Source organism: Ambystoma mexicanum, chromosome 11 (genome assembly GCF_040938575.1).
Source record: "Ambystoma mexicanum isolate Mex_15411 chromosome 11, UKY_AmexF1_1, whole genome shotgun sequence".
NCBI lineage: Eukaryota > Metazoa > Chordata > Amphibia > Caudata > Ambystomatidae > Ambystoma > Ambystoma mexicanum.
Genome location: NC_090934.1, coordinates 850,542,314 through 850,567,697, shown reverse-complemented (window position 1 = coordinate 850,567,697; position 25,384 = coordinate 850,542,314). Strand labels below are relative to the sequence as shown.

At 52.4% G+C, this 25,384-nt stretch overlaps 1 protein-coding gene across 1 annotated transcript in view; it reads left to right on the top strand.

Annotated features, from left to right (window-relative positions):
* Positions 1–25,384, top strand: part of DDB1 (damage specific DNA binding protein 1) — a 1,539,839-nt gene that overhangs the window by 180,880 nt on the left and 1,333,575 nt on the right. The window contains exons 4-5 of the mRNA XM_069623834.1: positions 14,290–14,511; positions 15,000–15,114. Of these exons, the coding sequence (XP_069479935.1) occupies positions 14,290–14,511; positions 15,000–15,114 (337 nt within the window). The remainder of the gene's footprint in view (positions 1–14,289; positions 14,512–14,999; positions 15,115–25,384) is intronic.

The following is a 25,384-nucleotide window of genomic DNA, read 5'->3' as shown; positions in this document are numbered from 1 at the left end:
ACTGCAGGCCATCAAGGCAGACACCAAGATGGTCCGTGCCCTGGGCACGCTACATCAGCGACGCCTGTCCTTTCGGACCTCCGGAGGCAAGTCCCAAGGTGCCTCCAAAGGATTCGGCGGCAGCTCTTCGTCATACCAGCAGGTGGCCAGTTCTTCGTTGCAAGAAGCCTACAGAGGCCGCAACGAGGCCGGTGGACATCGGCGCCGCCAAGGGGGGCAAGGCCTCGGCGTAGCAGGACTGAAATGGCCATGACGTCGGGCCCCCACCCGAGCTCCCTGGTGGGAGGCCGGTTGGCGAAATTCATCAGCGTGTGGGGATCAATCTCCATCGACCGTTGGGTGTTGGACGGCATAGCCCATGGGCACACTCTGGAATTCCAAAGGAAGTGCCCAGACTTTCCACCGGTGGCCAGGAAAGAAAACCACATCCCACAACTACTTCTGGAGGTACGAACGATGCTGGCAAAGGGCACAATAGAACTCGTCCCGAAGAGGATCTGGTGCTCCGGTATACTCGCGGTACTTCCTCGTCTGAAAGTAGACCAGTGGCTGGTGGCCTATCCTGGACCTCCGCAGCCTGAACAGGTACATAAAATCACCAACATTCCGGATGGTCACCCTTCAGCACGTGCTGGGACAGCTGGAAGAAGGGGACTTCCTGTCATCGCTGGACCTGGAGGATGCATACTTCTCCAGCATGGGGTCTGGCATAGATTCACTTGCTCATGAAATCAAGGGAACTTGCAGTCGATCACACAGCGAAGACCGTCCAACTGCTCACGGATCTGGGATTTTCGATCAACTTCGCAAAATCCCACTTGGTACCATCGCAAGACGCCCTGTTCCTGGGAGCCAGACTCGACACAGTGGCGCGATTGGCTTCGCCGTCCGAGTAAAGGACGATGGCCATCCTGGGCAAGGTACAACGGCTGTTGACCATTGATGTGGCCAGGGTGAGGTCCATCAAGTCCCTACTCGGCATGATGTCCTCGTTCATCTACCTCGTGCGCCTATGCAGATTGCGGATGCGACCACTGCAGGAGTTCCTCGATGCTCGTTGGATGCAAGCGGCGGGCAGCTACGAAGACAGGATCTCGCTGAACGAGACTTTCTGCTGAAACGATCCGATGGTGGGGCACCCGCACGCATCTAGCGGTGGGTATGGACTTCCAGATGCCGGCACATCAGAAACGGTGATGACGGACGCCTCCCTGGAAGGGTGGGGAGCGCATACCAGAGATCTACACGCAAGAGGCCTTTGGCACCCGGGGGAGAGGTCACGACACATCAACGTCCTGGAGCTCAGAGCTGTGTGCTGGGCCCTCTGGTCGTTCCTTCCATCCCTCAAGGGCAAGGTGGTACGGATCTTCACTGACAACACCCCCATGATGTTTTACATCCGGAAGCAGGGGGGCACCAGATCTCCAGCTCTATACAAGCGCAGGATCTGTGGCACTGGGCCATCACCCAGGGGATGTTCCTGGTACCCTTTCACCTGGCACGAGTGAAGAACACCGTCACCGACTCACTGAACATGGAGCTGCGCTCTTTCCACGAGTGGGAACTTCGGCAGGATCAAGTAGATCTTCTATTCTGACGATGGGGCAGTCTCCAGATTGATCTGTTCACACCAAGTGCCGGTGGTTCGCCAGCAGGTTTCCCCAGCCGGGGAGCATGAGGGATGCATTCTCCTTCCCCTGGGACGGCCTGTTCCTCTATGCATTCCCATCGTTGCCGCTGCGACTCATCAGTGAACTCGGACGGTCCCGGTGCAGGATGAACCTCGTCACACCAGCGTGGCCGAAGCAGATTTGGTTCCTGGATCTTCTGGACATGTCGGCGTCCCCTCCGGTCAAGCTAGCGATGGACGCGGATCTTCTCACCAGGGAAGGAGGCGCGATCCTACATCACAATCCAGGATCGCTGAACCTGCAGGCCTAGCTCCTGCAGCGTTAGAGTTTGGAGGCTACGATATCCCGGCGGACTGCAAGGAGGTACTTGCCAAGGCCAGGGCTTCATCGACTCTTAAGTGCTAGGGACAAAAATGGAAGAAATGGCTGGTGCTGTGCACAGATCAACCCTCTACGGATTACGGCCCTTCAAGTGCTGCAGTACTTGCTGTCACTGGCCAAGGTGGGGCTGGCACATGCCTCCATCAAAATTCATCTGGCGGTTATCTCCCGATGCACCAGAACTCCAGGTCGGTCATCGCTGTGGTCTCATCGCTAGGTGAAGGAGTTCATGTAAGGACAGTTATGCTCATTCCTGTGGGTGACGGCTCCGGCCGTGGCGTGGGAGCGCAACGTGGTGCTGACCAGGCTCATGGGTCCGCCATTCGAGCCTTTGCATTCAGCGTCTCAAATTCCTATTGTGGAAGACAGCGTTTCTTGTGGCCATCACCTCTGCACAACGAGTTGGAGAGATCCAGGCCCTCTCCTGTATACCGCTGTACCTGACATTCCACCAGACATGGTTAGTGCTGAGGACGCACCCCTCCTTCATGCCCAAGATGCCGTTGCAATTCCACCTCAACAAGCCCTTGGTGTTCCCTGTTTTCTTCCCGTCGCCTTCGTCGACGGCTGAGAGGACTTTGCACTCGCTGGATGTGGCTAGAGTGCTGAAGTTCCAGGTGGACTGCACGAAGAGTTTTCGGAAGACATCACAGCTGTTTGTGAACTTTGGCCCTGTGAACCAAGGGAAGGCCCTCTCCAAGGCTTCAATTTCCAGATGGCTCTCTGGCTGCATCATGCACTGTCACCGGTTGGCAAACCGACCGTTGCCCGGCCGTCCGAGAGCCCATTCGACCAGAGCGACCGCTGCTACTACGGCGTTCTTGTCTGGTGTGCCCCTGCTGGACATCTGCAGGGCAGCTTCGTGGAGGACGATCCACAACTTCACGAAATTCTACTGCGTCGACTGGGATTCCAGGGGGGGTTTTGGGGGGGGGGGGGGGAGAGAGTCCAGAGTCTGGCAAGCAGTGCTGTGCAACCTGGTCACTTGAAGGTGAGCCTGGTGAGGAGGTAAGAGATGCATAATGTTGAACCTTGCCACCTCCCGTGGTTGTGCATGTGTATACTGCTATGTATTCTTGTATTCATGAGCATGTGAATCCATGCCAGACCCATGCTGGAGAACAACAGTTACAGGTAAGTAACTTGTTCCTTACCTCAAATAGTAAGCCATTTCAATTACCTGCATTTCTTTATAGGTGGCATATCTCAATCCTTCTGCTCATAGTCACATTGGAATACTCATTCTGTCCCCTCTAAGTTGAATCTACATTCTCAAGGGGGGGAGGGAAATGGTCAGTGGTCTAACGAGATACTACACCCTATTGCACATTTGCAAATGTTCTCCACTCATAAAGTGGGCAATCCTGGTATATACACCATAAGGACGTTGAGCCCTCTATATTTATATCAAATGTGTTGTCCAGACCCTCCTGCAATTAACGGGAAGCTCTTGATTTAGCTATTGAAATCGCAGATCTGTCCAAAACATTCAGTCATGCAATTGGTGTCACTTGCCCTATGCTAGACACATTTAACAATCAACATAGGAAAGCAAACACCATTGTCCAAATTGGGTGCATAAAAATTAATACGGCACAACTTTCTGCCTTCCAGGGTACTTAACACAATCGCATAACTCCCTCAGGGCCACATTGTGCAGATTTAACCAGTAAAGGGACTTTGTCTGCGATCTATATCCGCACTCCCATCGCATAAGCAGAGTATAAGGAGCCATACAACCTTCTGCCACATTTCTTAACCAATTTACAAAGCTTTTCATTAAGCAGGTGTTTCCTGAAAGAAAGCCACTCTAATCCCAGACTTTCAAGTAGGCTCTCACCCTTTACCTTTTGGTGAAATTCAGAACATGTACATTCCACATTTAACCATAATTGACATTGAGCTGGTGTCAACCGCATTTTCTATATTCCAGGAAGGACTATGTTCAGCAGCATGGTCCCCAGTTGTTGCACATATAAGGTTTGTTCCAATAGCCTACTGTAAGCCATAGAATATCCACAACCTGTAAACCTATTCTCCAAAACCCTCACAAATTATGGTTGGGGATTGAAACATAAGTCGAAGAACTTGTTCTTGACAATTAGAGACGACCATGAGTTCCTGAGCTCCAATGCTCACATGCACTTCGGTTACTACACAATGGGTTTATGAGAAGTGAGACCCAGCTGTAGGGTGTGGGTTATTCCAGTGGAGCGTGGTGTAAAGACGCCAGAGTGGGGTGGTCTGTACTTCTGCTCTCTGTGTGGTAGAGGGGCACAGAGGACCCCTGCCAAGATTCTCTATTATTGGTAACATAGTCGAGCAATCAAGGCCTATTTCTCAGGTGATGCAGGCTGGTTCTGTACAGTTTAGTCCCCAAGCACCCACAAAGGAATGTCCGCACACTGTATTGGTTAAAACAGTCTTTATATAATTAATATTCAAGGTCATGTACACTATCACTATAACTCACTTTGTGCTCCGAAATCAACAATGGTAAATATATACAGTTCTAATGTGGTACCACAAATATCAGATCTCATTAAAGTGCATACGGTCAGAATGACACACAGATCAAATAAAGAGGAAATCGGCAGAGAGCGGAAAGAAAGCAAGATGGTTGAACAGTTGGCAGAATACTGGTAACTACCGTTAAACACAGCTGTGTGGGCCCCCCCCCCCCCCCCCCAACCTGGGCAACCTGTAGAAGAAAGATACAAGCCAAGTCCATATATTCACAATAGACTTCCCAATAGTTCTGCAACCCCAAAGTACCTGGCGTTATAGCGTTCCTAGTCAGGGAATCGACTGCCCTTCTTGAGTGCCCTCCCTTTAAGGCAGGAGTCACGGGTCGTCGAACGTCCAACGGAGAACAGGTCGAGCTACGACGGTGAAGTGGCAGCTTCATTCCTTGTGGTGCTCGTTAATGGGGAAGTGTAAACATCCTGCAAGGAAGAGGCATGCGGGGCACCTCGGTGTCGTTAGTTCTGGACCGCAAAGAGTTTGAAGAACTGTGGCCCAGCAAGGGCGTTGAGTCGTCGGCGTCTTGAGTGGCGGGAAACCCACCGACGGATGCTCCTCGGCGTGTCGACAGTCAGGCCTTCTCCAGCAGGATGCAGCGGCGACGATGCGGATGAGAGCGTCCTTGGATTCGAAAGTTCTTGGGCAAAACGGAAGCACGGCGTCTCCGGTCGGCGATGGCGGTCGTCGACAGTGGCGGACAACAGTCCGGGCGCTTCTCCTTGGAGTTCCGCAGCAGTCCCTGTCTCGGGTCGGCAGCCTGTCGAAGGTCTGCCTACCAGGGAGCTTTGGCAAAGATCAGCTGGTGCACAATGGTCCCTCATAGCTCGGGAAGAGGGCGCCTTACACAAGGTCCTCTCTGGGTCAGTTCTTAGAGGCACAACAGCTTTCAGATTGTGAAGGAGAGCAACAGCAATTCTTCTCGTCCAGCAGGGCTTCAAGATCAAGCTTCAGTTACTCCAGTTACTCGTAGTGGACTTCAGCTTCTGAACACGATTCCTAGCAGTGAGAGGTCCCCAGATATACTGTTAATCTCTCATTCATTCCGCTGGGTCACACTCAAGCATCCAATCACGACTAAGGGCATTCATTCATTCATGCAGGCAGGCAGCCAATCGGGCACACAGTGCATTCAGGCCATTTACTTCTCTCCAGACAATCACAAGTTATGTGTATTGCGACAAGTACCCAGCCATTCAACACTCCACACTGCATTCATACTGGTTTTGAGCAGGGCAGTCTCAGTCATTGTGTCAAACACCAGATACTAGACACCCACAACATAGAATGCGTTTTCGTCACACACTCCATTCACCCAGGTTCCACCCACAGGCTTACCCACAACATACGGTCGTTGCGAAGGCTCCGACCAGTCTGGTCGGCACTTCCCCACACTACCATATATGGAACTTCCATAGAACAGCCAGTCAGGGGGATGGGACAGAGGCAGAGCTTCCTGGGACTTCGGGAAGATCAAGGTAACAGGTGATGGAAGGGAAGAGGCCATGGGGGCCATTTTGTCTCCATCAGGAATCTACTGATTCCAATGACAGGGCCTGGGCATCCCAAAATGGAGGACGCTCGGGGCACCAGTCATTTCATCATGGAGCTGCCACCAGCCTGTACCCTGCTTTGTGGGTCACAAACAGGTGTCCAAAAACATACACTAGGGCCCCAGGGTTGCACCCCTACCCATGGGTGCCATAAGGGTATGCCATGGGTCTGTTCACCAAACCAAAAGAGAGCTGCACCACCAGGGGTCTCACACAAACTCCTGCGCGGAAAACACGACAGAACACATGATAAAAATCAGTAAAGGATAAGGATACAGAGGCCCTGTCCCTCTGATGCATTTCCAGCATCACACGTGGCCAGATAGTTCCTGAGCCTGAACTTGCCATGTGCAGTCTAAGAAAACCGCCAAAGATTTGCTGCTGGTGCCTATTCCACCCCCTTCCCATGCGTATTGAAGTTATCAATTATTTCTTTAAAATGTATAATCCTAGCAATAATTGCATTGACAAAGGGGGATCCGGTTTAGGGTTTCCTGGTTGGGGCATGGTGCGCGCACTCTACCACAAACCCTTGCAACACCTTCTCAGGACCCATTAACTGTAACAGTATTTTTCCAAGTAATTATTGGGGTTTCTCCAGTTTCCTTCCGGCAGGCCAATTAAGTTTGATGTTCCGTCTCGCTCTGGGCTCTGTAACTTCCCCTCTATTTTTCAGTGTTGAAGTTTGTACATTCCACTCTACCTTCCAGCATTGAAGTTTGTTCTTGGAGTTTTATTTGTTCCCAAGGCAAACTATTGCTGGAGACAGATCTAAAAACAGGGACTGTTTTTTAGGGATCGATAAAGAGAATCCTAATCCTCTACCATATATCTCCAAGTGACCATACTGGATCTGAATAATCATTGATATGTAGCAGCAAGACTGTGCTCAAGTGAAAAATTGGCAAATTTGTCCATAAAAAGCATTGCACGCATTTAGACCTATGTTCAAATAATGCAGGTTATCCAGCCAGTTTTTTCTTCTGTGTATTATGGGACTCGCAGTTCTGAATTTATAATGGGAAATATAAAACTACCATACTAGATAAAACTGGATTTAATGGTCTGTTGTGGGACCTTTCCATTTTGGCATACTGATCCATTTTGCCCTCAGAGTTCCGTGTATACCCTTGCTTGAGTTCCTTTGTCTTCCTGGTGCCATCTCCATTGCTGCTTCTACTTTTGGTTGGGCATTCTGGGTACACAAAATGTTCATTTCGAAGGGATTGTGTCCTCCGACGTATTCCTTATCTTAGATATAAATCCTTCAGCTTTGCTGGCCTCGGAAAATTTTTTTTTTTTTTTTTTTTTTTTCGCCAGAGGGCGCTGCGCGTCGATGATCGCCGAGTCGATGACCCTCGACGGCCTCCGTGCCGACGTCGACGTCATCCTGCCTATAAAGGCCGCGCGCAGCGTCCGTTGCTCAGTTCCGTTTTTCCGCGCTTCGTTGTGCCTCGGAACACCGTTGCTCAGTTCTCGTCAAGATAACGTATATAATAACTATTTACCTCGATATCGATGGCATCCTCCTCCGACCCGACGACCCCTCGGTCCGGTTTCAAAAAGTGCCGAGACTGCGGGAAGAAAATGTCGTTGACGGACCCTCACAGGGTCTGTTTGTGGTGTCTGGGAATCACGCACCAGAGTTCGGAGTGTGAGGAATGCCTTTCCATGACGGCGAAAGCCTTGAAGGAGCGTAGGGGGAAGCTCGAGAGAGGTAGGTCAACTTTAACTTCCTCGAAAGCTTCTTCGGTAGAGTCGAGACGTTCGTCTCCTCACCATAAAAAACACTCTCGATCTAGATCACGAAGTGGCTCCCACCACTCGTCGACATCGAGACACTCGAAGAAGAGACGTAGGAGATCCCCTTCGTCATCTTCGTCGAGTTCTCCTGAGAGAGTTCATTGCCCCACAAAACGCAGCTCGCAAGCTGAGTGGGAGGAATTCAGGAAAAAGATGCTAAGCGTCTTCGAGAAAGCGGCCTCGTCCCCCTCGAAGACAGCTGAGGGTGATACCCCGGGTAAAAAACCCAAAAAATCTAAACGCCGCGAGTCGCAGTACCCGGCGGAAAAGTCAACCCGAAAGCGCCTCGAGCCATCGGGAGATAAAGCATCATCGACGCCATCGTCGAAAACTCCTTCGAAACAGAGGTCGGCGCCATCGACGCCGTTGTCGAAGGATTCATCGGCGCATCAGTCGATCGAGTCGACGCCGACGTCGACGCCGATATCGACGCCGGTGAAGGAAAGAACCACGGCTACTCCACAGCCAACGGTTAGACAAAAGACCTCCGACTCGACGCCGAGAACGTCGACGTCGTTCTCGAGCAAGACTCCGATCCTTTCGAGTTCTTCGAGGCCTAGTACACATTTCTCGACGCTTTTCACGGCGCCTTCGAGTACTTTCACGTCGGTGTCGACGACATCGACGTTTTCAAGGCCTGTGATGATGGCTCCTTCTGCATTGGAAATGGGGTTTATACCATTCCAAAAACCAATGTATCCCCCTTTAACCTCGATTTTTGAGGAAAGGGAGGATTCAGACCAAGATATTGATTTACAGAGGACCACATCACCAGAGCCAGAGACTTTCGCCTCTGAGGAAGGAAGATTAAAAAATCTTCAGGATGCACTTCAGGAAGCTAGTGGCTTGGACACTTCTCCTGAAGCAGAATTTATCAAACCAGACCCAGGAGAACATGCGGAGACTCCATATAGAGCTCTGATGTCTAGAATCATAGAATTTATGGGTTGGTCTGCACCTTCTCCTGCCTTTCAGCAGGATGATCTCACTGACATACTGGACAAGGGCCCACAGGAGGATCCTGTGGTTCCATTTCACTCTGCTCTACAGAGAAGGATTTTGACAAACTGGGAAACGCCAGAAATTATCCCGGCAGTAAATAAAAAACTGTCAACAAAATACAGGGTGGCTAGTTCTGACCCTGAATATTTGTCAAAACACCCTACTCCTGAGAGCTTGGTTGTACAGGCTGCAACCTCATCAGGCAGCACATCTGCATACCCCACTGCTCCGCAGGATAGGGATGACAAAAAATATGATGCCATGGCTAAGAAGGTTTTTTCTGCCTGTAGCATGGCGTTAAAGTCTATTAACGCGACCTGTACGCTCGCTAGGTTCAGCCACACCCTTTGGGAGTGCGCTTCATCAGCGGCTGACTGCCTCCAAGAAGGAGAGGAAAGGGACGCATTTTTAAACATCATCAGGGATGGTAAAGATGCGATGTGCGAGACTCTACAAACTGGCCTAGATTCTGCTGACAGTATCAGCAGGGCCATGGCGGCAAGTACCACAATCCGCAGGCATGCGTGGTTGAGGAAGTCTGGTTTTGCCTCTGACGTGCAGACCAGGCTTTTGAATATGCCCTTTGACGGTTCTACCCTCTTTGGAAAGAAGGCGGATGACAGTTTGGAGAAACTGCAAACGTCCAAGGCAGCAGCCAAGTCATTGGGAGCTGCTATCCGTCAGAATACCTTTCGTCCTTCGGGATCATCGTGGAGAGGACGGTCCTTTCGTTACTATTCCTCATATGGAAGGGGCAGGGGACGACCGGCTCAAAGAGGCCAAGGAAGATTTACCCGTGGTGGACGGGGTAGGGGAAAGAAAGCCGCACCCGCAGGAGCAGGAGCCACTTTACCTTCGGCAACTGCATCAGCCGCTTCAAAACCACTCTGAGGTCTCCCCTCACAGAACACCAGTAGGGGGCAGGTTAACTCACCATCTGACGGAATGGCAGGCTATTACGTCAGATGCTTGGGCTCTGGAGACAGTAGCCCAAGGTTACTGCCTGCCCTTCCTACATATCCCTCAGAGTCATCCACCGGGGAACAACCCTTTGAAGCTTCCAGATCCGCTCCTCTTGCAGGAGGTTTTAGACCTGCTAGAGAAAGGTGCCATAGAACTGGTACCTGTAGCGGAAAGGAACAAGGGTTGGTACTCCCCCTACTTCATAATACCGAAGAAGGACGGAGGACTGAGACCCATCTTAGACTTACGGGAATTGAACAAATTCCTCCGAAAGGACAAGTTCAAGATGGTGACTCTCTCTCAGATCCTTCAGGCCCTCCAGCTTCAGGACTGGTTGGTATCTCTAGACCTCCAGGACGCTTATTTCCATGTGCCGATCCATCCCAGGCACAGGAGATACCTGAGGTTCGCAATTGGCAGCTCTCATTATCAATTTCGAGTTCTGCCATTTGGGCTAACCTCCGCCCCGAGGGTCTTTACCAAGCTAATGTCGGTTGTGGCTGCAAGTCTAAGGAGGGAAGGGATTCATGTCTACCCTTACCTAGACGATTGGTTGATCAGAGCTGTATCTTCGGAACAGGCTCAGAGACAACTAGATTATGTTTGCCACTTCCTTCACAAGCTGGGCTTCTCCCTCAATTTAAAGAAGTCACAGATGATACCATCACAGAGACTCCAATTCATTGGAGCAGTCCTGGACACTTCCCTGGGAAAAGCCTTGCCACCAGAGGTGAGGGCTCGAGATATTCTGCAGATGGTCATCAGATTTCAGAATGCCCAATATCTCCCAGCCTACGACTTTCTGAGGTTGCTAGGCCTCATGGCATCCTGCATATTCCTCGTGCCGGAGGCTCGCCTGAGAATGAGATCCCTCCAGTGGGCACTGAGAACTCAGTGGTCACAGTTCTCAGGAAGGATGACAGATCTCCTTCGGATCCCGGTCAAAGTAGCCCGAGACCTTCAGTGGTGGGCCTGTCGGGAGAACATCCTGAAAGGAGAAATGTTTTGGCAACCATGGCCGGAGATAACAGTAGTCACGGATGCCTCACTCACGGGGTGGGGAGCTCACGCCAACGACTTGACCATCAGCGGTCGTTGGTCTCCATCGGAGTCCAGACTACATATCAACCTGTTGGAGCTGAGAGCCATCAGACTAGCGCTGAAGGCTTTTCTGCCGTCTGTACGGGGAAGAAACGTCCTAATAATGACGGACAATACAGTGGCCATGCACTACCTCAACAAAAGAGGAGGCGTAGGCTCACTACCACTGTGCAGAGAGGCGATGCAGCTCTGGTTTTGGGCAATTCAGGAAGGAATCTCTCTATCGGCAATTCACCTAGCCGGAGAGAAGAACTTGACAGCGGACGCTCTGAGCAGGCAGAGCACAGTCTCTCACGAGTGGGAGATAGCTCAGGAAGTCCTTCAAGAGATCTTCGCCCTTTGGGGAACCCCTCAAGTGGATCTGTTCGCCACCAGTATCAACAGGAAGTGCGACAGATTTTGCTCAAGGGAATTTCCCCCGAGAGGAGCTCTAGGAGATGCGTTCGTAGTGGACTGGGAGTTCCCACTTCTGTACGCGTTCCCTCCGGTCCCTGTCATTCCTCAAATGATCAGGAGGTTGAGAAGGTTTCGGAAGACCATGATCCTAATTGCCCCGGATTGGGCCAGGAGAACGTGGTACCCGGACCTTCTAGACATGTCCATCTGCCCTCCAATTCGACTGCCATACAGAGAGGATCTTCTCTCGCAGAAGGAAGGTCAGGTTCTCCATCCAGCCATCAAGACCCTCAACCTTCACGCTTGGTGTCTGAAAGGTTGAGGTACAAGGATTGGGACCTTCCGGATGATGTTATGGAGGTGTTGCTTTCGGCCAGAAGGCCGGCAACTAAAACTCTATACCGCTGCCGTTGGAACAAATTTTGCAGCTGGTGCAGAGAAAAGAATATTGAACCCTTTTCTTGTGGTACACCTATGGTGTTGTCATTCTTACTTTACCTGGCTAATTCAGGCCTACAGGTTGGCACAATTAAGGGCTATCTCGCAGCGCTATCAATCTTTAAGCGCACTGCAGAGGAGCCTTCATACTTCAAAATTCCATTGGTAATACAATACCTAAAAGGATTAACTAATGTTTATCCCCCGAAACCTTTTCAAGTTCCCTTATGGGATTTAAACCTAATTTTAAACTTCCTAAAGGGTGCCCCTTTTGAACCACTACACTCTTGTTCATTGAAGCTTCTCACCCTCAAAACTGTTTTGCTAATAGCATTGACATCTGCTAGAAGGGTTAGCGAGTTGCAAGCCTTATCGTGTAAACCTCCACATACAATCTTTTACAAGGACAAAGTTGTTCTTCAGGTGAAGCCTAACTTCCTCCCGAAGGTAGTCTCGGAGTTTCACATCACTCAGAAGATTATATTACCTTCTTTCTACCCTCCTCCTCATCCGGGGAAGGAGGAAGAGAGACTGCACAGGCTGGACCCTAAGCGAGCCTTGAGCTTCTATATCAGCAGATTGGCTAAGATCAGACAAGCAGACCAACTCTTTGTAGGTTATGCAGGACATAAGTTGGGCCTTCCAATAACAAAACAAACCATCTCCAGATGGATTATTTTAGCCATTCTGGAATGCTACAAATTGGCAGGAAAGGAGCCTCCTCAAAATCTAAGGGCTCATTCTACCAGGGGTATCGCAACATCCTCAGCCCTTCAAAGAGGGGTGCCAATTCGAGATATATGTGCGGCTGCCACATGGTCGTCCGCACATACATTTACCAAATTCTATAGCCTGGATTCCTCCTCTAGTCAAGAAACTAGATTCGGCAAGGCTGTGTTACACTCTGTCCATTCTGGAAGGGTAACATAACTTTTATTACTCCCGCCTCCAGTCACAATACCACTGCTATGGGAGTCTATCTAAGATAAGGAATACGTCGGAGGACACAATCCCTTCGAAGAACTAGTTACTCTTACCTTGTAACGTTCTTTCGATGGGATGTTCCTCCGACGTATTCCTTATCGACCCTCCCATCCATCCCCGCAGTATGACTTCCTGTGGGTTTGCAGCCTATGCTCCTTCAAGGTGATTAGTCTAATCCAAAAACATTACTGGGGACTACAAAACGGAACTGAGCAACGGACGCTGCGCGCGGCCTTTATAGGCAGGATGACGTCGACGTCGGCACGGAGGCCGTCGAGGGTCATCGACTCGGCGATCATCGACGCGCAGCGCCCTCTGGCGAAAAAAAAAAAAAAAAAAAAAAAATTTTCCGAGGCCAGCAAAGCTGAAGGATTTATATCTAAGATAAGGAATACGTCGGAGGAACATCCCATCGAAAGAACGTTACAAGGTAAGAGTAACTAGTTCTTCTGTCTGGGCAATCTTTGAGTACTGAATCCTTGTCTAATCATTATACATATTGGGTTCTCCCACTGTTGCCAAACGCAATGGTCAGGGACTTGCGTACCATAAGTATTTGTCCCCAGGCCTTTGGGATCTGATCTACTCTTTGAGATAGTATCCCGGGTTCACCTGGGTCCTGGAGTAGTGGGGCTTTGCAGGCTCTCCTACAGTGATTGCTGGCTGACTTCCAGTGGGCCAAATCCGGCTTTGTATCCATACTTCTCTGGCTGGCTGTGTCAGGATATTAAAGTTCTACAGAGGGTTTCTGTGGCATTGTCTGAACTTGGTTGCTTCTTTGCCTGCACCTATGAGTAGATAGATTGCTTACCTGGTTGCAATCCATAACTGCAGCAGGCCTATGGACTTAGTACTGTCTTTTTTGTTTTGCTGAAGGAAAAACCTTTACAAGCTTTTAAACTACCCCTGAAGTGACTACAACGGGGACCTGCCTGAACTTGACAGTTTACGTGAGGTTCCCTTTGAGTCCCTGGAGTTTTACACCAAAGTCAGGATTGTTAGGTGGTACCTGATTTTTTTTTCGGGTCCTAAAGCAATGAATCGCTGCACTCGTATCAATAGACAAGTATTGGCGTTAGTAGCAATATTAGTATATTTTGTTTCAACTGGTTTCTAGGGGTGTATTGTGACCATGTTCTTGTATTCTAAATAACTGTATTCTAACTTTTGGTGGCTCTCTAGTCATTGTTTAACCCGTTTGCCCTTTCACGCACTCTAGGTACGACACTTCTTTATAGGATTTACCTGTGTTTTATCTGTTTTAACCTTGTACTAGAGGCTATGGGGAATACTGTGTTCGTGAACTGGCTTTTGTGAGTTGTGATCATGGCACTGTGTTGCTTATGTCTAGGGATTCCCTTTCCGCCTTGCATTAGGATTCCCTGAGTTGGCCACCAGGTATAGGTCTGAAATTGTTAACGTTTCCTTGTCTCTATGCAGCCGAATAATTTAACATGTCTTATTCAAACACTAAATGTCTTAAAAGCTGGGGATGTTCATTCAATTCCTTGTCGTAGGACCGCATTGGACGCCCCTCTGAGACTGGAATCATTGGCATTGTGGATCCAGAGTGCAGGATGATCGGACTTCGTCTCTATGATGGGCTTTTCAAAGTGATTCCCTTGGATCGGGAAAATAAAGAGTTAAAAGCCTTCAACATCCGACTTGAGGAGCTACAGGTCATAGATGTAAAGTTCCTTTACAGCTGCCAAGCACCTACCATCTGCTTTGTCTACCAGGTACCTGAAGGCCTAGTGTAGAGCATGGGGTACTGCATGAATATGGTGACTATGCAGTAGTGGATGTGATGATGGTCTGTGCTGGAGATATATTCAATCTTCAGTATGATATGCTGGTATGTTCAGGGATCAGTTCAGTGTGCGAAATTGGGAGGCTCACATGTGTAGTGTCTGGACTAAAGCCCTGAGATTGTGGTGGACTACAAGGGTATTAATGCGTTTGAGATGTGTTATTTTTCTACTTCTAAGAGGTTTCTTGAAAGACTATGGCTGGTAAAATTAGCCTTGTGCCCATGTGATTATTTTTTGGGGTAGAGCGATTCCTTGTGGGTATTTCGTGTGAAGTCCTTAAATGAGTAATGCAGGTTTTTAGGATGGAGGCAATTATCCTTGAGGTGATGTCAGAGCATGGGCCCTTTCTGACTGGGTGGTAAGTGAGGTCCTTCTAGCTACGCTGGTGGTGTTGAGGCCTGTTTTGTGTCCTGCAGGATCCCCAAGGTCGACATGTGAAGACCTATGAAGTGTCGCTTAGAGAAAAGGAGTTCAATAAGGGACCTTGGAAACAGGAGAACGTGGAGGCAGAGGCTTCAATGGTCATTGCAGGTCAGTCGTCTCATGTATTGCAATTGCTTTGCCTATATTGGTTTCCTGCTGTGCTGCTCTGTTAGTTCAGTGTGTTAAGCAGAACGTTCTGAACTGTATTGGTGGCATCAACCCCCTGAACCTTTTGCATTTCCTGAAACTGTTCAGACCCCTTTCCCAAATTAGTATTTATTTGCAGCCTGAATAGAAACACAACTGTGTTTGTGCCATCTGAGGCATTAGTCCTTTCAGGGTGAGCTGTCCAAAAGGCGCCCCCTGTTTCCTCGAGTGAGTAACATTTTGTGAGCCCCAATGGTGGAGGCAGAGACAGTCTTTTTTCTCCGTGTGAAAGAATGACAGACCTATATGTTCATAGTGACTACCTGCAAATGACACCTTGTCCGAAACACGCTATCTGCCAGCATGGGAATCTCAAAGACTGTTAACCCTGTTTCAATTTACAGAATAGACTTTTCCTTAATTCCTTTGGCATCAGGTAATGCTGGATCACGCCTCAATGCCACGGTTAGAGGACACATCCCTTTTTTTTATTACGTACATAAATCCACAAGGAACTTTGAATATGAGAGAAATTCCTGCGCAGAGGTGACCCTCTGATGTGATGTCCTGGGGTGGGGGGGGGTGGTGCCATGCTACACCGCGTAGCCAGCGGTGGCTTGGAAAGCGAGCAAATTGATAGCCAGACGCCGGCAGTCTGGCGTCCTGACCGAGTGGGAAGCCAAGGTTGCAAAAGAGATGGAGAGTGGAAAGCAACAGTCTTCTGATGGCGTGACCACAAGGAAGCCATGGTAGGCCAGTTACTGACGCAGAGACCAGACTGCATAGGGGAGCTTGGATCCCCAAGCTCTGCCCGAGAAGCGCATTTGCCGCCGAGATGAGCAACAGCAAAGAAACTAATGCTCCTGAGGAGAGAATGCAATTGAGATGTATGAAAATTGATAGTCCAGGCTTGGGCAACAGACAAGGTTACGGAGACCTGATGAATCCAAGTGGGCAGATGCCCTATCTAAAACAAGCTGTAACAAGGCTGTTAGAAGGCCAGTAGACTTTGGGAAGTGCTAAGGAACGGTATTGTATGATTTGACTGTATCCAAAAGGTCGCATGTACAAAAAGTTCTAAAAATGCTACCACCAAAAGTTTGAATCTTTGGTAGCATTGTAGGTAAGTATTAACAAAAAAGAAAAATGCGGGGGTGTTCCCCTCAACACCCCGCTCACTATACTTTAGAGTATAGTGAGCGGGCGTTGCGGGGGAACCCCTGCAGCCCCTGTAAAAAGAAAAGACCCTGCGGTGCCGGTGCCTGATCACGGAAGTGAAAGGGAACTGGCGCCGCAGGGACTCAGTGTGAAGAAAAAGGTAAGTAGGGTATGTTTATGTTGGGGGTATGGGTCGGGGCTGTGTCGAGGATGTGGGTGGGGGCTGTCGTGGTGTTGGTGGGGGTATGTAGTTGTGTATGTGTGTTCGCATGGGAAATGTATGAACCTTTTGTGGTTTGCACATTTCTCATGCAAACTTTCCGGCCGCGGGAAAATAAGCCGCGGTCGGATCGTGTAGATCCCTAAGAAACAGACTGTAACATTCAAGGCTCGGAGAGCCCACCCAAGTTGTGGTAATCGATCAAACCAGAACGGGCTTAGGCCACATGGAGATTGAGATAAAGTAAGTCTGTCAGAGGACTTTGGAGAGCCCGAGAAGCACAAAGGTTGATAGACAATTTGTAGCGAGAACCTGAAGGGTTTCAAGCACCTAGTTGAATCTGGGGGAAGTTGTATGTGGAGAACCTTACCTTTCCTGAGGAAGAGGAAACTATGTGAGATTCACTTTTGACAACCGTGCATACAGAGAGGTTGTGAACTGTGTTTTGAGGGGATTGTGTCCTCCGACGTATTCCACATCTATGACAGTAATGACTACAGCTGTGCTGCTTCGGAATTTTTTTAGGCGTCGATGACTTCGATACGCTGTTCCTCAAGGGCCTCCGTCGAGGGTCGATGTCACTGGATGTTATATATAGGACGCACAGCGCCCATAGCCTCAGTTCCGTTTTTTCTGTGAACGTGTTCGCTTTGGCATCTCGGCACGCTCGATTCTTCTACTTTAACGGGACTGCGGTTCCAAAATGTCCATCATGGACCCGCATGACATCTGCCTCTGGTGCCTCGGCGAAAAGCCACGCCACCGACGACTGCGATGACTGCCAGTCCCTGACATCGAAGGCCTTGCGGGAGCAGAAGAAGAAATTATCGGTAGGTAGGGTTTCTAAAACCCGTAAGTCGAAATCTGCTGGGCTTTCGACTGACAACTCGAGGGGCGACTCTCCGCCTCGGTGTAAATCCAGGGGGTCTCAGAGTAGTTCTCCAGCATGGGGTCTGGCATGGATTCACATGCTCATGAATATTCCCCGTCGTCAGGCTGGGAATCCTCGGTAAAGAAAAAAACAGTTTCGTTTCTGATCTGTCTTTCGTAGTAGTAACCAATCACTGGTCTCTGCGTCATACTGACCACAGCCAATGACTGCCCTCTACCTAAGCACCGCCTCTGGCAGCCATCTTCAGATTTTTACCACACGTTCATGTGTTGGGATCCTCGTGCTATTGCTCTCGAGCGTTAGTGTTATTTTTTCACGTTTTTTCTCAAAAAACTTCCTTTTTTTTTCGGTCAAAAGTGCCTCCAGCTCCACCGACTCTCCATCCGATCAACGGGGACCCGTGTCGGATTCGTCTGCGCCCCTCAAGGGTGAAGATTCGTCAAGCTACGCTTTTGGAGGACTCCAGAAGTTTCTCAGGCCCGGACATGGCCCAGGAGAAGGGAAGCTCGACGCCCGGAAAGCTGTTCAGGATCTGCCCTGGATGCCAGCTCCAGAACGTCTTTAAGGAGGACAAACACTCCTTTTGTCTCTACTGCTTGCATGAGGACAAGACGCACGTGGAGAAGGACTGTGCGTTTTGCTGCAACATGTCCGAGCGGACCATGAAGGACCGCCATCAACGTCTCGCCAACTGGCTGGAAGGGAAGAGCCCGTCCGGCGAGAAGAAGAGGAAGAAATCCGAGCGGTCTTCTAAGACCTTTGAGGACGCCCCGGCGACGGGGGTCCAACATAAGGCCAAGCACCGCCAGTCCGCTGGCACCGGGAGCGCCGAACGGTCGGGCTCTACGGGCGCCAGGCTGGGCGCACCCTCCCCGGCACCATCAACCACGAGCCAACGCTCTGGGTCGGGTAAGAGGAAGGCCGAGCACCCGGCGAGGCTCCTGGAGAGGCCCCGGTCGAGCTCGAAGGCGGAGGGGGAGCGAGGCACTGCCCCCCCCCCTCAAGGATAAGGCGGTGAGCGCACCTAAGGTGGTGAAAGCCTTAATCCATCCGGCCAAGCCCTTTATCGAGTCTGTCGCGGCGGCCCTGGCTCAGCCTGTGGAGGCTACGCCAGTGGTGGCGACCTCGGGGCTCAGAGTCTCCCTGCCACCGCGGAGGGAGTCCTCTTTTGTGCCCATCGATAGGACCCCCGTGAAATCCCCCGTGGGGAAGAAAAAGGGGGGCAGGGCGTCGTCGTAGATTCGGGCTGAACCTCGGAGGAGGAGCTGGTCGAAGTCTTAAGCCACGGCCTCGGCGTGGAAGACCGGCCCGTCGGGATGGATCCCGACGCAGGTGATGACGACATCGTCGAGGGTACCGACGGGGCCCCTGATCGCCCGTCGGATTCCCCTCTGCCAGCGCCACGGGACAGCTCGGCGGCCATTTTGTTGGCTATACAGTCCTTATGCTCAGAGATAAGGACGAGACTACCGTTGCCGACGGAACCTCTCCCGTCGGGGGACCCAGAACCGGGACCTTCTGGAGTTCCCCCTGCCAAGAAAAGAAGGATCCACCCTCCTCCTCCTTTTCAGCCGTCGCGCCCCTTCCAGCCCTCCTCCCCGTCCACCTGAGGGGATGATACGGGGACTGACACGGCAGCGACGGGTACGGACGACGAGGTATAGGACGAGGATTTACCGTCCTCGCCTCCCACCAGGGCTTCTCCGCCCGACGAGATTGGATGGTTCCACTCCATGATCGCCAGGGCATCCAAGCTTTTCCAACTCTGCCCTGAGGAGAAGAAGGAAGGTTTCCTTTATCAGCGGCGCGAGGCCAAGAGGAATACGGTCCTCGCGGTGCCTCTATTGGACGACATTTGGGATGAGGGCCTCACCCTCCTCAAGAACCCATCCACGACGCCAGCTAGAAGAGACCGGTACGAGAAAAAGTACTGGGTCCCGGACACGGCCCCCCTGTGCCTTTGGGCGCAGCCTACCCCGGACTCCGTCGTCTCCGTGGCGGCCAGGAAAAAAGCGGGGGGGGGGGGGGGTGCGGCCTCCACTTCGACTTCCCCACCGGACGGCGAGGGAAAGAAATTGGACGCTATGGGACGCAGAGTCATCTTGTCTGCAGCGACGACGATTAAAGCTGCCAACGCCTTGGCTATCGTGGCCCGATACGACAGGGAGCTCTGGTACAAACTGGCTCCCCTGCTGGACTTCTTACCGGACGACAAGAGGGCAGAGGCCCTGGAGATCCTGCAGGAAGGTGAGATGGCTTCGGACCACGCCATTACCGTTGCGACGGACATCGCCGACACTGGGTTCCGCCAGTTGGGCAACGGCGTTTGCCTTAGGCGGCGTGGATGGCTCAAGGCTACGGACTTCCGTCAAGACGTTCAGACCAGAGTCCTGGACATGCCCTTCGATGGGAACAACCTGTTTGGGAAAACAGTGGACGATTCCCTTCAGGCCATTAAAGCGGACACCGAGACGGCCCGGGCCCTTGGAGTTCTACAACGACGGACGCCATTTCGGAGCAGCGGAGGCAAGGGCGCCTCCAAAGGTTCCGGCGGCGGTTTCGCCTCCTACCGTCAAGCGGCCCGCTCGTCGTCTCAGGAGGCCTACAGAGGACGAGGCAAATCTGGCGGACCCCGCCGTCGTCGCCAAGGGCAAGGCCTCGTCGAAGCAGGATTGAACCGACCGTGGGGTCGGGCCCCCACCGAAGCACCCCGGTGGGAGGCCGGCTGGCGAGCTTCGTCAGCGTGTGGGAGTCCATCTCCACCGACCGTTGGGTGCTGGACGCCTTGGCCCGGGGCCACGCGCTCGAGTTTCAGAGAAAGTGTCCGCGCGTCCCCCCCGTGGCCAGGAAAGAACTTCACGTCCCTCAACTTCTCCTGGAGGTGAAGGCGATGCTCAGGAAGGGCGCCATCGAACTCGTCCCAAAGAGGCTTCGGGGCTCCGGAGTCTACTCGAGATACTTCCTCGTGAAGAAGAAGACGGGGGGATGGCGCCCCATCCTGGACCTGCGACGTCTGAACAAGTTCATCAAGGCGCAAAAGTTCCGGATGGTCACCCTCTAGCACGTCCTGGGCCAGCTGGAGGAAGGAGACTCCCTGTCGTCGTTGGATTTGGAGGATGCCTACTTCCACATTCCCATCTTGAAGGGGCACCGAAAATTCCTCAGGTTTGTGGTCCAAGGGCGCCATTACCAGTTCAAAGCCCTTCCCTTCGGTCTACGGTCGGCACCCAGGGTGTTCACCAAGTGCCTCGCACCGGTGGCGGCTCAGCTGCGCCGCGAAGGGATCCACGTCTACCCCTACCTGGACGACTGGCTCATCCGAGCCAAGACAAGGGAGCTCGCCGTGGTTCACACGGCAAGGACCGTCCAACTTCTCACGGACCTGGGATTCTCTGTGAACTACGCCAAATCCCACCTGGTGCCCGCGCAAGACGCTCTGTTTCTGGGAGCGAGGCTCGACAGTGTCCCTTCTGGCCTCCCCGTCGGAGGAGAGGACCAGGACCATCCTGGGCAAGGTGCAGCGGATGTTGGTGGCCGACGCGGCCAAGGTGAGGTCCATCAAGTCCCTCCTCGGAATGATGTCTTCCTGCATCTACCTCATTCCCATGTGCAGGCTCCGGATGCGCCCGTTGCAGGAGTTCCTGGATGCGCGCTGGATCCAAACGACGGGGAGCTTCGAGGAAAGGATCACACTCGACGAGAGTTTCCGACGAGCGATCCGGTGGTGGGGCACCCGCGCGCATCTGACGGCGGGCATGGACTTCCAGACCCCAGACCACCAGGAGACAGTGACCACGGATGCCTCCCTGGAAGGGTGGGGAGCGCACACCGAAAATCTGCACGCAAGAGGTCTTTGGCTCCCGACGGAGAAATCCCTACATATCAACGTCCTGGAGCTCCGTGCAGTGTTTTGGGCCCTCAGGTCCTTCCTTCCGTCCCTCAAGGGCAAGGTGGTGAGGATCTTCACCGACAACACCACCACCATGTTTTACATCAGGAAACCGGGCGGAACCAGGTCCCCAGCACTGTCCAAGGAGGCGCAGGACCTGTGGCATTGGGCAGTCGCCCAAGGGATGTTTCTGGTGCCGTTTCATCTGGCAGGGATAAAAAAACACCATCGCCGACTCACTCAGCAGGGAGCTGCGCTCGTGCCACGAGTGGGAATTACGGCAGGATCTAGTGGATCGCCTCTTCCGACGGTGGGGCACACCCCAGATCGACCTGTTTGCGGCGGCGACGAACTCCAAGTGCCGGAGGTTCGCCAGCAGGTTTCCCCAGGCGAGGAGCATGGGCGATGCTTTCTCGTTCCCCTGGGATGGCCTGTTCCTCTATGCGTTCCCTCCTCTGCCACTGCTAATCCGGCTCGTCAACCAGCTCAAGAGGTCACGGTGCAGGATGATCCTCGTCGCACCTGCGTGGCCGAGGCAGATATGGTTCCCGGACCTTCTGGACTTGTCAGCGTCCCCGCCAATCAAGCTGCCGGTGGACGCGGATCTGCTCTCCAGGGAAGGAGGCGCCATCCTCCACCACGACCCGAAATCGCTGAACTTGCAGGCCTGGCTCCTGCAGCGCTAGAGTTTGGAGATACGACATACCGGCCGACTGCAGAGAGGTTCTTGCAAAGGCCAGGGTGTACTCGACTCTTAAATGCTACGGACACAAATGGAAGAGGTTCTCTGTCTGGTGCCACGCACAGAAGATTAACCCTCTACGGATTACGGCTCCCCAAGTACTGCCGTACCTGCTGACGCTGGCCAAAGCTAGACTGGCACACGCGTCCATCAAGATTCATCTTGCTGCGATCTCCCGATACACCAGAACCACGGGGCGGACGTCCTTGTGGTCTCATCGTCTGGTGAAAGAGTTCATGAAGGGACTGTTCAGATCGTTCCCGCCGGTGAAGGCTCCGGCCCCGGCGTGGGACCTCAACGTGGTGCTGACCAAGCTCATGGGACCTCCGTTCGAGCCTTTGCACTCGGCCCCGTTGAAGTTTCTGTCGTGGAAAACAGCGTTTCTTGTGGCCATCACATCCGCACGACGGGTGGGAGAGATCCAGGCCCTTTCCTGCAAGGCCCCGTACTTGACTTTTCACGACACGAGGGTAGTGCTCAGGACGCACCCCTCCTTCATGCCCAAGGTACCGTCGGACTTCCACCTCAACGAACCCTTGGTGTTGCCTGTATTCTTCCCGTCGCCTTCGTCGCCGGCTGAGAGGACTTTGCACTCGCTGGATGTGGCTAGAGCGCTGAAGTTCTACGTGGACCGCACAAAGTGTTTTCGGAAGACGTCACAACTCTGTGAACTTTGGACCTGTCAATCAGGGGAAGGCTCGCTCGAAGGCTTCCATTTCCAGATGGCTCTCCGGCTGTATCATGTACTGTCATCGGTTGGCAAACCGACCGCTGCCTGGCCGTCCGAGAGCCCATTCCACCAGAGCGATCGCAGCTACCACGGCGTTCCTTTCTGGTGTGCCCCTGCTGGACATACGCAGGGCTGCTACGTGGAGGTCGACGCACACCTTCACGAAGTTCTACTGCGTCGATCGGGATTCCAGGGAGGAGTCCAGGGTCGGCCAAGCAGTGCTGCGCAACCTGTTCGCCTGAGGTGAGCCTGGTGAGGAGGTAAAATGCTTAATGTGGAGTTTGATGTAATGCTTAATGTTGAGCCTTTGCCACCTCCCGTGGTTGTGCATGTGTGTACTGCTATGTATTCTTTATTCATGAGCATGTGAATCCATGCCAGACCCCATGCTGGAGAAGGAACAAGTTACTTACCTGTAACTGTTGTTCTCCAGCATGGGTCTGGCATGGATTCACATGCGAACCCTCCCGCCTACCCCTCTGCGGCTCTTCACTTGGTCATACTGCCACTTCACGTGCTTCCAAATCTGAAGATGGCTGCCAGAGGCGGTGGTTAGGTAGAGGGCAGTCATTGGCTGTGGTCAGTATGACGCAGAGACCAGTGATTGGTTATTACTACGAAAGACAGATCAGAAACGAAACTGATACTGGTTTTTTCTTTACCGAGGATTCCCAGCCTGATGACGGGGAATATTCATGAGCATGTGAATCCATGCCAGACCCATGCTGGAGAACAACAGTTACAGGTAAGTAACTTGTTCCTTCCTGCCATTCCTCTGCCTCTTCTAGGCATTCTCGGAAGCGCCGTCACTGGTCGCCTTCCTCGTCGGAGGACTCCGCCAGACGGCGGGTGACTTGTCAGACCAACTCTTCATCGTTGGCCGAATGGGACGCATTCCGCCAGCAGATGATGGCGATTTTCGAATCGCAGGGCACGGTTCCATCTGTGCCTTTGAGAGAAGCCGGCAAGGAACGAGCTAGAACCACCACTCGCACGCCTTCGGGCTCGGGCAGTCGGCGCGATCATCGGGAGCCGTCGAAGTCCCGATCGGACAAGGTTGATCACCATAGCTGTGCCAGGTCCAGGTCCCGGTCTTCAACGCCCTCGAGACTGTCAGAACCTGTGAGGCCTTCCAAGAAGGCATCAACGCAGTTGGCGCTGTGTCCGTCACGGGACTCTCTCAAGGCTCTGAGGAGGTCGACGCCATCGACGCAGAGGCTGTCGAAGGACACTCGGGGCTCCGGCCTCGAAGCAGTAGTTGAAGTCATCGGCGCCTTGGTAGACACGGATTCCATCGGCGCCCTTGACGCCTTTTGAGGAGAATTTGCCGGATGTGCCCCTGAGGGCTGTGGAAACTCCGAGGAAGGCTCTCAGTAAGTCAGTGAGGCCTGTTTTTGGGCCCTTCTCTGTTCCTCCTCCCAGGCTGGATTTATTCCAACCTTTGGATTACATTTCGGAGGTGGAAGAAGGATCTGATGAGGAGGTGGTGGTGGTGCCTCCTCAGGTTCCTAATGACGTGTTGTCTGGTCACAGTCAAAAGGAAGACCTGTCAGTCCTTGAATGATGCCAGTGGTCTTGACACCTCTCCGGAGGTTGATTTTGGCAGGCCTGACCCTGGCACGCATGCTGAATCATTGTATACGCGTCTCATGTCGAGGGTGACTGAGTACTTGGGGTGGTTTGCTCCATCTGTTGATTTTCTTCAGGATGATCTGACGGATATCCTGGACCAAGGTCCACCCACTGACCCGGTGTTGCCATTTCATATGGCTTAGGGTGGCGGCAGCTTGGACTGCTCCGGAGAGTCTCCCGGCAGTGAATAAGTCGCTTCAGAAAAAATACCGTCCAGCCAGTGGTGACCCCTGCTACTTGTCAGCGCACCCCACTCCGGAGAGTTCGGTGGTGCAGGCAGCTACGTCCCCAGCGAAGCAGGCTGCCTACCCTACCATCCCTCCTGATAGGGACGACGAGCGCTTTGATGGTTGGGCGAAGAATGGATTTTCTTCTGGGGGTATGGCTTTAAAGGCAGCCAACTCAGTTTGTGCCTTGGCAAGTTTCACTCGCGCTCTGTGGAATTGTGCATCTTTGGCAGCTGAGCATATTCTCCAAGGGGAAGAACGGGATGGTTTTCTAGCCCTCGTGCAAGATGGCAAGGATGCCATGTGTGAATCCGTTCAGTCAGGCCTGGACATGGCAGACTGTGTCCGCTGGTCCGTGGCTGCGAGCACCAGAGCTGCAGCGAAGTCTTTGAGCGCTGCAGTAGATCAACCCGCCTTTTCGTCTTAGGGGACAGCAATGGAGGACAACCTCCCCTCCATTGCTTAGGGGACAGCAATGGAGGGGAGGTTCCTTTCGATACTGCTCTTCCTTTGGTAGATCGAGAGGAGCTGCCAGTCAAAGGGGCCACCGTAGGAGTACCAGAGGTGGAAAGCAAGGTACTCGAGGTGCCAAAGCCGCTCGGGCAGTTGCCTCTTTGCCCTCAGGCACTGCCGCAGCCGCGTCCGGTCAGTCATGAGGCCATGGTTCGCCGGTTGGGGGCAGACTGGCGCAGCATCTTGGAGAATGACGTACCATTACTTCAGATGTGGGTTCTGGAGATC